This window comes from Alosa pseudoharengus, unplaced genomic scaffold (genome assembly GCF_046254945.1).
Source record: "Alosa pseudoharengus isolate Yale_2024_CS ecotype anadromous, Long Island Sound unplaced genomic scaffold, YU_APseudo_1.1 YU_APseudo_1.1_scf_3, whole genome shotgun sequence".
In the NCBI taxonomy this organism is placed as follows: Eukaryota; Metazoa; Chordata; class Actinopteri; order Clupeiformes; family Clupeidae; genus Alosa; species Alosa pseudoharengus.
In genome coordinates this window covers 16,872,250-16,884,412 of record NW_027468718.1, presented here as the reverse complement: position 1 = coordinate 16,884,412, position 12,163 = coordinate 16,872,250, and the positions used below count along the sequence as shown (strand labels likewise).

Sequence of the window (12,163 nt, the reverse complement as noted above, 5' to 3'; positions counted from 1 at the left end):
CCCAGGTACACCATTATGAGTTCCTTAAAGCAGAACCAAATATGACAGAAAATCGAAGTCAACAATTTCGATAGTATTATATTTAGAATGGAATAATATTCATGGCAATGGCCTGGACGAATCCCCATTGACCTAAGACTATGTTCAGACTGCAATGTGAAATGTAAACTATTCAAAGGCATGCAGTCATCACTACCACAATATTTACCTTATGATTGATGAATTTATCATTGGATGACTTATGGGCCCTCTTTATAATAATTAGCCATAAACTATTTCCAGACTTAAAGCCTTGGATGCACATTAAAATCAGCTTAACTGCTGATGATTTGGGTTGTCAAGCCTTCGAATTGCCTAATTGCTTCACGCAGAAGACCGCCTTAATGATTCTTGACTGGGTCCTCCATGTCACCAAGATGGATTTGCGGTGTTATTTTAGTAAGATATGCTGTCATTTACCATCGCAAGTGTCAGCGAAGGGCCAAAGGTGGGCCTCCCATTAGGTCTGGGCCTAATTATACAATTTGTCTTGTGGTCGGGACAGTTCACTGTAAAGTCTCCTATGGGACCGCTCCTTCACTGCCCCCGACTCCATCATTGGCTTGGGCGAAGCCTGTTCCATGGTGCTGGGCTCAAGGGGTGAGTTCATTCATTTTCTCAACCACAAAAACCTGGCCGTGGCCTCGGTCCATGGAGTGGCCATCCCCGCTTCCAAGGTGTGGAGGATAACAGACACGAGTTGGCATGTGCAGTCACTCCGTCTGGTACCCGCTGGCCTGATTTCTTTTGGTGATGAGCGGGAGCTAGATCCAACCCTCTGTAGTGTGTGTGTGTGTGTGTGTGTGTGTGTGTGTGTGTGTGTGTGTGTCAGGCTTGTGCAAAATTCCAGAATTGAATTGAAACTGGCTCTTTAATTCCTATTCAATTCTTGAATTTCACTTGCATTTCAATCGAGGTAGCAATTTGAACTGTGCACAAGCCTTGTGTGTGTGTGTGTGTGATATCTGATTCCAGTCAATGATATTGTTGGGGATGGTTAAATGTGTGGGTTTTTGGTGTTGTCCACAGCCAGGATACACTCTGTCTGTACCAAAGTCAGTGGACTTCAAAAGAGCACACATTATTAAAGTTAGACCAAATAAACAGGATATTTAACTGAATGTGTGACATTTCAAGTTGTTTGATATCACCAGAAATAATTTTACGCACAGATACAGAGTAAAATGGCCACACATCCCAACTGGGCAAAAAAAGTAATCTTACGAACAAAACTCCTATCCACACAGGCACAGATTCCATCAACAGCCTTTGCCACCGCCAAATGTAAAACCTTGCAGAATTCCTCATCCGAATATGAGATCCTGCCAGGCAGAGTACCTGGTTTGTAAAGTTTAAGACCATTCTGTCACCTCAATAAAGCCAGCAGGCAGATTGGCTGGCCAGTGATGCACTGTATGTGACCCTCAGGGGAATCTACTGTGGTCTTATCTACCACAGATTATATGCCCATTGAAAGGAAGGGGACAGTTTGGGGGTATTTAGGGAAGGTGCTCAGCTCTGCAAACTGGCCTGCAGGACTGATCTACAGATTTGCTCCTCAAAGTCAGTGTCACACAAGCCATCTGACTCGATGCTTTGTGTCTGTGGAGTTCTAAACATTCTGTCTCTCTGTCTGTTTCTCTCTCTCTCCCTCTCTCTCTGTCTCTCTTTCTCTCCTGACTGAGACACAGATTCTGCTGATTCCCACTTGTCTGTCTATCTCTCTTTTTTTGTCAGAGATGATCTGCTCTTCTCCTCTCCAGCTGTGCAGGAATGATTTCCTTCTACCGCATGTTGACCTTTCCTGCAACAAGAGGCACCGCATTCACCGGCAGACCTGTGATGTTGCACGCACAATGGTAGAGCGCCGATATGCTGAGAAGATCCGAATCTGATGCCTCAACAGATGAGGGATGCCAGGGAAGGGAAAAAAACCACACACAGCTCGTTCTGGATCGTGGGTCTGTGGTCCGTCTCGTTGCGGGGGCCTGACATATTTCTCAGTTTGACGCTAACCTACTAACTTAAGCCAGAGCAAATTATCCTGACTCCAGTGGCGTTTCCAATATGAAACGCTATAGATTAGATGATTCAGCAAATTGAAGGAAAAAGGACTTTTCCCCTTCATATTTTTGACCGAGATTAGCACCTGAGATATTGCCACCAGCTACTGAAAGAAACATGTATGCCGCAATCCTACTGACACACTTGTTCTCCTTGATTCCACTGGCAATATCCAGGTTTGGACCAATTCCAAGACATTCAATGGAGAACTTGTGCGCATAACTTATGTACATATATCAGAAAATACATACATATTGCCATACATTCATGAATAGATATATCCATGTTCTCATACATGCCTCCATCCATGCATGAATACAAATGACATACAAATATGTACATACATTTCCCAGCAGTGGAAATACACTGTACTGGTGAAAGGGTTCCTCCTGCACATGAGATGGGCCTAGTGGATGAGCCGGGCACCTCTACTGGATGTCCTGGGCCTGTATTTAGAAGCTTTTAAGCAGGCCCTGTCCAACACAAGGCAAACAGTGAGCAACTTGCACTCTTCTGTGGTTTCTGCCGTCTGGTATGCTGGCCGGGTGGGCCAGGTACGAGGCCCTGGCTCAAGTGCTTGTCCGTGGACGACCTTGCTCTTATCACCTAGCGCTTTGGAAAGCCTCCCAGTCCTGCGGATGCACTTTTGGACCCGAACCAAGTTTCTATGCCCACAGATGTTGTTGAATGGCCAGATATTATGTCAGTTTCTCCAGGAGACAGGCCAAATGATTCATCCCGGCTGCAGGTGGAGTGTCCTCGCATCGCTGTCATGATAAAAAATTTCAGGCAGCCACGTTGTACCATTAACAACATGAAGAATAGAAGTCTTCATGATTGTCTCGCCCATTTAATACCTTGTGTACATATGGCTGACTTATATGTTTTATTGAATCTATTTATTTAGTGAGAAAGAGTCTTTACCAAAATAAATATATTTTAACAACAATCAGCTGGCTTGCTTATTTGTTTTATTTAGCTTCATTCTTTAGTGTCTATGATATCATATATGTATCCAGATTCTGAATCTAAATAATGTCTCTGTGATGCACTTGCACTACTTAAAATTCCACATTCTCTAAAAGGAGATACTCGTGCATTTGACAAAATGTGCAATATAGTAATTTATTCTACCAAGGCTTGCTTGGGGCAAAAAGTAGAATCACCTCTCCTTTGATACAAAAATGATGTTATCCCATGTTTTTGACAATCACTCTATGAGAGCAGAAACTATTTGAATCATGCACTTGTTTTGAAGGCTGTCCTGTCCTAAAATCTTTCACTTTTTTCTGCTCTGGTGCATGGCTGCATACCTCACTAATGAGAAGTCTCGTGTGCAGGAACCGAGGGAAATCTCTCGCCTTAACGAACTTTTTCCTTCTCTTTTAGCATGTGAAAAGCCTGTGAATTACTCAACTGAACTGTAGATTAAGACGTTCAGACTCTACTTTTTTGCTGCAGCGGGCAAATACGGAGTCAAAGACAAACAGAAGTCCTTATAACACAACAGTCCCTGCAGCGTTTCGCTCTTTACTGAGTTACAAAAATCGAGCTTTTCAGAGCTAATTACAAATAAATTATGATGTGCTCACTAAGTAATTGATTTAATGAAGTTCCTATGAAACTATTAAAATCGGGTATAGGTCAGGCGAGAGCCCCCCCGGAGAGCTCATTGTCGGATGTTTAACTCCTCCAATCTTTTCGGAAAGACATCGGGGCTAATAGGTGAACGCGCAGCTGCTCGAATGAGACTTGTGGGGTACGCGTCGTCCCGAGAGTTTCAAGAGTTGGCTACAACTACTCACCCAGCCATAATTTAACGGGACATCACACTTCCTCGCCCAAATGGTGTATAAAATAGCTTCACCGAATACATATTCACAGTTTTCACGTCCTACAGCCAAGCGAAGTTCAGTAGTCTATTTATTTACAAACCCACAAATTGTTTTCAGGAATTGATATTTGTTGTCGGTTTTCAAAGAGTCAGTAAGAAAAAGTCGTATTGCGCATATAGGCTACTTACAGAATGCTGAGCAGAAACGTATATTTTCGCTTGAACGATTAGTGTTCCCCATGCAAGGCAGCTTTAAACTGGAGGTTAACGGAGGAAGTGGTGCACAGCTGCGGGATTGTATTTTCTCACTTATTCTGGAAACTTAAGATAGTAGCTAGGTAGGGTGCTTGAAAGATTTTGGCAGAATGCCTGGATAATGAATATGTGCCCATGTTGTTGGTCTTCCCTGCCTGACATGCTGTGGTAGGGCAGAGCAGTTAATGTTCTAATTTTAAGAAGTTGGTTAGATAAAGTCTGTTAAGCAATATTGATGCAAGAAAGATGCATACTGTGCGCTGTGTTGTATGGTTTTAGTCTGTATTAATCATAATTATTTTCCATCATTGCTAGAGCGGTTAAGAAACACTTGTTTTATTTATATAGACTATATTTTACAAATGTTGTTCCACGCATATATGTATTTAAATAAGTGTTCTAGAGCAATGTTACAAATTCATGTATTGATCATATATGGTGGATTAGAAATATATTCTAAAAAATATAATGTAGTCATAGCCAAATATGAATATGGTCAAATGAATAAACTTCCGTTGCTTCACTTCAAGTGCCACTGAATTACCCGGATATCTAGTATATTATACAAAATCAAATTACAAATGATAGCTTAGATATTAGAAAACATGAGCTGCGTTTCATAACTTTTGTCTGCTGAATAGGCAAGCAACCTGACATAGAGCCTATAGACTATATATTTAATTATTGTTCATTTATGACTTCACTGATAGAGATCCTCAGATCCTCTGCGCTTTCAGACATTGAGTATAGTGTTCACCCTTCTCAGTTGTCGAAAACGTCTTGCGTCGGACACCTTAGGCTACTGTCTCCGTAAAGGCGTGTCAAATGAACTTTTATTGATATTATTCTGTACCGAGTTAGTATTGAGCAAATGAAATGTCAATTTGATTAAATGTACCATAACAGTTGTTGCAGGTGTTTCAGTCGTCTCAGATGTTTTGAAAATAATAGAATTTGGCTTTAATATGGGCAAGGAACCTGCAATCTAATTAGTTGCGGTATTTTGCAGTAACAGGTGAAAGTGCCTGTCACTTTATTCTGTCATGCAAGTGGTTGCAACTGTTTATTTGAGAAGGGTGAAAAAACATTACAATGAAACAAAGTGATGGGATGACCAGTCACTTTCACTTGTCACTGATGTCTCCAAATAGACATTCCTCTCTGTTATGCCTATTCTGCCCAATAAAGGCGGAAAGAGGGAAAGTCGCAGTGTTTCTCTGTGACTTCTGCTTTGTCCTCTGTGAAGTGGCGTCTGCATGTCTGCCCTCCAAAGTTACTGATTTGCAGGCTGCATGTTAAGGTAGTCCGTGTAAGTGATTTCCACGGGCTTCTCGCCAAAGGAGAACAAATCGCTGACAAAGGAGAGGCTTTTCAATTCAGCAGCGTCGTTAGGACAACCGAGAAGCATTCGTCAGATAATAAGTTCTACTTCAAAGCGTTTCCCATTCAACGGTGACTGCTTCACTCTTTTATGAAGTTCCCCTTTTCACGCCGAAGGGACTATCTCTTTGGTTATTTTTCATCGTGTTTATTTTCCTCTATTCATAGGGTACTTGTTCTAAATAAATAAAGAAGTTCTTTTACTCCTTCAGTAAATAATGGCTTTGTACAGAAGATGTGTAGGAGCAACAGTGCTTGTTTCTAATTAAACGTGCGGTTGAAATGGTTTGGGAGAAAATATGATGAATTCAGCTGACCTGCTGACTACTTTAATGAGACACGAAGCCAGAGGTCAAGGCAACCGTAACTTACAGTAATTGAGTATTTCTCATGGATCAAGTCTTATTGCATTTGTCCGCTTTTTGTGCATCACTGTCATAGTAGCCTCATCTAATTGTTTAATGGAAATGTCACCATAAATTCAAAAGTCTTGTTTTCAGGGCTCTTGTTTCTAACTGTTGGTTTTATTAGGAAGGTTTGTTTGGTCAAGTAATGCCATGTGAACAGCGCTTTGCTGGTGGATGCGCATCGTTTGACTGTCGGTTTACCACTTTGTGGTGTCCAACTCCACAACTAAACCACCCTGCCTTATCATGACGTAGGAAGAGATACATAGGATGGGATGGTGTTGTGCGTGTGGTATTGTTTTGATATAGACCTAGACGTAAATCTATGCGTAATAATGCTCTAGACACCATCACCATTCCCGGAAAACACACCTAAGTATCTTCCATGATTTAACACTTTTCTGTTTGGCTCATGCAATTCCTGTATTCTTGCCCAGAGAAGATACAGTTTGTTTAGAGAGAAATACTTCTACACCGTTTAGTTAGTGGGTTGTCTTCTATCTAGACGTATTCAAATTTGAGCGTCTCGGTAGCCAATTGACATAGAAATTTTAATGCACCATGAAGATTGTCAAAGCGCCTACCCTTCCGCTCCACTTTGAAGTGGTGCAGGGTTAGCGCCGGGCAATTTTGAATCTATAGATTGGACAGGGAGACTTTCAAAGTGACATTGTGCGTTTTTGTGCATTTTAATGGAGGAAATAAGTGAATGATTTGTTTTATACACTCTACACAAGAGTTATCTCATTGTCAAGCATCTTTTTATGTTTAATATTTGCCATGAATGATTCATGACGTGCATGCTTTTTGATGATCAGTACAGGGCCATGGCATTTTCCCATTTCAAGAATCCATTATGTTTATAGTGAACACGGTGACCAGGTATTTTATTTCCTGCTTTATCCGCGTTTTTCAGTAACTCATAGTTCAGATATCAATGTTGGCACGATTAACTTTTTCAGTTAAGGGTTTTCTGCATCACAATATCCACAATATGTTTATGGCACACAGAAACGTGCATCTTTCTGTTGACACCTATTTTTTTTTTTTTTTTCAGTTTAAGGTCAATACGGTGTGCGGTAAGCTACATTCGAACTCTATAGAATATCAACTGTGTGTTTGAGAGGCAAAATGAAGAAAATGTTTGTTAAATCTGAATATGTAAATAACACAATTTACAACTTCTCATTATTCAAGTTTATAACATTTTTTATATTTAAAATTTAACATCAAGGACTTCCACTGTCTGAGATGTTTCATCATTTTTATCCACAACGAAAAAACAGCACCATGCACCTCAAATAAAAAACAAATACTACACTGGGCATGCGAATGACTGATTTTCACATTATACAGCCTATTCAAGTAAAACATTTTTTTACAGAACACGATAAAAAAGCATCACTACCGTTCACCAAAATCAATATTATTCTTTGGTGTATCTGTAATTTCAAAACATTTAAGACCAACAAATAAATTACAATGTACAAAAAACAACATCATTGAAAAACCTACAACATTCACGAGCATCATCAACAGCATTATGTACAAACCAGTCAGGGATAGGCCAATCAATTTTACATAGGTTATTTAGGGTCTCCAAGGACATAGTCGTACTCGTTTGCGAGAGATACAATGATGTGATCTGCATAAAATAAACATTTTAAATAGTTCTTAAATATCACAAAATCGTTCCATACACAGAAATGTATAAATTGGAACTAAGTTACAAACCCTTTAAAATCTTTCTTCCCTCTTATAGGTGATTGGCGGCGTTTGTTTTACTAAGTTGTTCTCACTGTAAACTGACAGAGCTATCATGACGGAATGCATAACTATTATTAGAGAACAGGTATCCCTAAATGTGAACATATAAAAATATAAATGCACGAGGGTTCAAGGGATTATCAGGTTATGATTAAATCATACCAAGTAAAGACATAGCCTCAAATAAGACAGCGATAAATAAGACACACTGTAGTTTGACTAAAGGACCTGGTAAGTGTTCCGTGGTAGCTGGACACATCTATAGCTATGTCTTCATCGTCTCATCCAAAATATACATGGACGAACATTTAAGTTGATAAAACATTTGCTGTTGGTGAAGGGAACAGCAGTGTTTCACATAATTACATATGTTTTGTTTATACTGACACGCTTAATTGATTTTCACCAATAAAGCTTTGACGTTGACACAAAATGGCTGACAATTTTATGACACAATGTAGACTACATGACGATTAGTTGTAAGCCACATCAGACGTGAAGTGTGTGTGTGTGTGTGTGTGTTGGGGGAGGCATCTCCGATATGTTTGTACAGCACTGCTGAGTATGCGAGTGGGTTTGATATTGAGGGCAAATGCTCTTCACCAACACACATCCGCGGCGCTGTTTCACATGTTCTCACCAAAGCTGAGAAGCAAACAGTTCCGATGGGCAACGACATTTTAACCGTGGGTGGGGAGGGAGGGAGCAGGGAAGAAAACATAATTAATTGCAAATATAATCCATTCTCCTCAACAAACACTAGAGCATTGTTCTTGGGTCTGTGTTTCTGTAACAGTCCTCGTCTTCCGAGTCTGACGTTGGCACATCGCTTGAAGGTGTGTGGAGATTGTTGGGTCCACCACTCCCTTGGCACACGTACCATTCATTGAGGTTGGTAACCTGAGGCGAAAGGTTGGCCGAACGACTCCTGTGAGTCTCGGAGAGAGGGTCTCCGAGACTCGTAGACGAGGAGTGGTATGTCGAACCGGTGTTGGCAGAAGGGGGCGGGGGAGACTTGCAGTGGACTTTCATGTGCTTTCTTAAGGAGCTGGGGTGTGTGTAGGACTTGTCACAGCCCCTTACTTTGCAGTAGTAAGGCTTGTCACTCGTATGGACGTGAGAGTGCTTCTTCCTGTCACTGCTGTTGGCAAATTTCCTGTCACAACCGTCAAACTCACATTTGAAAGGCTTCTCTCCTGGAAGAGACGGAAACACAGAGGGATAAGGTTTCAGTGCATCGAGGAAACCCTGTTAGGCATAATATTAATGTTAGGTGGTAGGCGAGGCTAGCAACACTATAAACAACAAACAATATGTGGCCACTGAGAGCCTAATTTTAAAAGAATTTTCCTAATCATATCATGAACCAAATAAATAGCCTACCCAAATATTCTACCCATACCCACCTGACAGATAGATATGTATATAGATAGACAGATAAATAGATAGATAGACTCATGTTGTTGGTAATTATTTCATAAAGTAGGCTATCACGTCGAGAATAATTGATTCCATACTTGTCTGTAAGCTGCCTCCCCTCCCAACAGCCGCGGGCCTTTATACATTTATATTCGCAACCATTACGCACTCGCTCACTCAAGACTGCACACTCTTGCCACACACTTGCATGTTAACTCCATATGGGCCTTGGACGGACATAGACGGCCTGGATGGCTGAATCCAGCGATCATGGCCCTTGGATATCTTTTTGCATTACATTCAAGAGATAAAGTAACCTTTTACCACACTTCTCATTGGCCTATGACTCGGTGACGACACCAGAGGCCTTCACTGCATATGCTTCAGTTGGGCACGCAAGGGTTAAAGTATTCTAACTGTATGGTGACCCAAAATGTTTTCTATTTGGGCGATGGAGTGACGTGGTCTCCCACAAAACAGTGTTCTGCGGAATCCTTCCCGTCGGTTTTCGGAAAATATCTACATTTAATTGCCTTAAATCGCAATTTTGGTGACCATTGAGTTGCAGAAAACCATACACTTATTCCCCGTATTCGCCAGTGAGAGATGGGCGTTGGTGCACAATATGCATTACAAGCTATGATTCGGCGCAGCACGTGTTACGACATTTTGTGAAAAATATCTGTAGCACTTGACAAAAGTCACACTGAAGCAATTATACATGCACACGTGTGAAGCGGCATCGCCGACATACAAGTTGGAGCAGGAATTTCAAAGATTAACCCTGTGCGGTTGTTTTGCTCCTCAGACACTCGGTAATCCTGTTCACATCAAGGTTCCTTGCAATGGCGCTTATAAGGTACCTCGTTCTCGCAGTCGTAGCCTATCCCTATGCACGTTATTGGCACAGGCGATGACAAGGTCTGATTGCCGTGCTGGTTTTTGCGTGATTTCAAAATTGGGAGGCATTTGCTTTTTACTAAATAGGCCAATCTCGGAGGCGTCATTCAATAGCACATAGTACCAAAGCAGTGTGTTTAAAGACAAGTTTGTTTGTACACATTATTGCCTAGTCCGCAAAAACACAATAGAGCACACATTTATTTTGTTCAGGTTAGTGTAGCGTACATAATTTTAGGACCCCATGATTAGCCAATGCAATTTACAGGCTGCAAAGGCCAATGTGCTGCCTTCATGCACTAGCCGAACGCCTGTTTACTGCACACACAAACATATGACATGCAATTAGTCATTTTACTATGAACACATTACTTAATTATTATTACATGGCCAAATTACCAACCACATACCATGTGCATACACCAGCTACAATGTCTCTTTTTTCGGTTTCTAGGTCACAGAGGCAAATGTTGTTAGTCAGGCGCTTAGGGTAAAGATTAAACATAAAACGGCCACGCTCTTGTAACAACCTAGACCGTACTGGGTTGCGCGAAACTCTCCGCTACGACATCCGTTTTTGCAAGCTAAAAGTTAGAGCAAAATGCTCACTGGCGTTTTAGCGTGAGTGAACAGTGGCTTAGAACCTCACGCCATAATCGCACACATGCTTTTAACCGGACTAAATCACTAATTTAATTTCACTTGTTTTAAACGCTACATTGACAGACGTCCCATTTCCAGGCGATAATGTATCCATAAACTACGCAGTCCAGTTATGTTGACAAAAACTTTTACCACGTTATCACAAAAACAAGTCATCATTTAGTTTGAGCGAACTTTCACTGACCTGTATGTGTCCTCTTGTGAATTTTTAGGTTTTCCGATCGCGCAAACACTTTTCCACAACCAGGGAACGGACAGGGAAAGGGTTTTTCTCCCGTGTGGACTCGAATGTGATTTATCAGCTTATACTTTGCCTTAAAAGCCTTGCCCTCGCGCGGACATTCCTCCCAGAAGCAGACGTGGTTGCTCTGCTCCGGTCCCCCGACGTGCTCCACGGTGACATGGTTCACCAGCTCGTGCATGGTGCTGAAAGTTTTGGAGCAGGGCTTCTTTGAAGTTTGCTCCTGATCAATCCATTTACAGATTAACTCTTGCTTGATAGGCTGCCTCATGTACCTCAAAAACGCCCCCGTGGCTCCATGAGGAGCTGAAGCGATGTTCACATTTATGTTCATGGAGTTGTAGCTGTGGATCGAAGATGGTCCATAGTGCTCGGGCCTGTGGCCGAAGTGTTCTGGCCTGCCATAGATGTCCCCCGGTAGACCCAAGCGCATCTGCCCGTTGAGAGCATGGTGGTGGGCACCTGGGGCAGCTTGGTCGTGAAGTCCAGTAAAAAGTGGATGGGCACCACCTTCCGTGTGCCCATAAGCACCTGTTGGGGAAATGAACATGCCATGGTGATGAGGGGAGGAGGCGGAACTATGCTGGTCGCCAAGTGCATGCATAGCAGAGGCTGAGAGCTCTCTCCTGAGGATGTAGTCCCTGCTGGTCGTGTAGCCTGAGTGGGGGTGAGCCACGGGGAAACCAACTGTGGTCTGAGAAGAAGTGAAAGATGCCGCGGTCTGGGCTTCGGGATGGCTTTGAATGTGCTGAGATGGGCTAAGTTTGAGAGCATTTGTCTGTGCCATGTGCTCGGGTCCAAATGGAGTGAGAGCCACTCCGGGGTCGTTGCCCATCTCCCCAGGGTGGAGGTGGGCATGGTGGGAGTGAGGGTGATGCCCCCCTATCCCCGGGAAGCCTGTCATATTCTGATGAGGAAGGGGTTGAGTCGCTGCCAAATCCGCTAATCTTATCGCCGAATTCCTCTTGCTCAAAGGGGGCTCCATAACTACACTGTCATGTCCATCCACACTCTCGGCTATTGTTTTTCACACTACACGTAGTCTAAAACATTAAAATATATGTATATGGCGGTCTATATAACTTCTTTTGTCCTGCTTCTAACTCTGCTTGCTCCTTTTCCCACTCTGTCCTCAAGCGATTGGCAGAACGTACAACAGTTGGAGGACACAGTGGGGAATACAGTTTAGAAATG

At 42.3% G+C, this 12,163-nt stretch overlaps 1 protein-coding gene across 1 annotated transcript; it reads right to left on the bottom strand.

The window, feature by feature from the left end:
- Window positions 1-8,505: 8,505 nt before the first annotated feature.
- zic5 (Zic family zinc finger 5) lies at window positions 8,506-11,954 on the bottom strand. The gene is made up of 2 exons (XM_076262543.1): window positions 10,913-11,954; window positions 8,506-8,942 (listed from the first exon to the last, which is right to left on the bottom strand). Exons 1-2 carry the CDS (start codon window positions 11,952-11,954, stop codon window positions 8,506-8,508), a joined length of 1,479 nt encoding a protein of 492 aa, XP_076118658.1.
- Window positions 11,955-12,163: the final 209 nt, after the last annotated feature.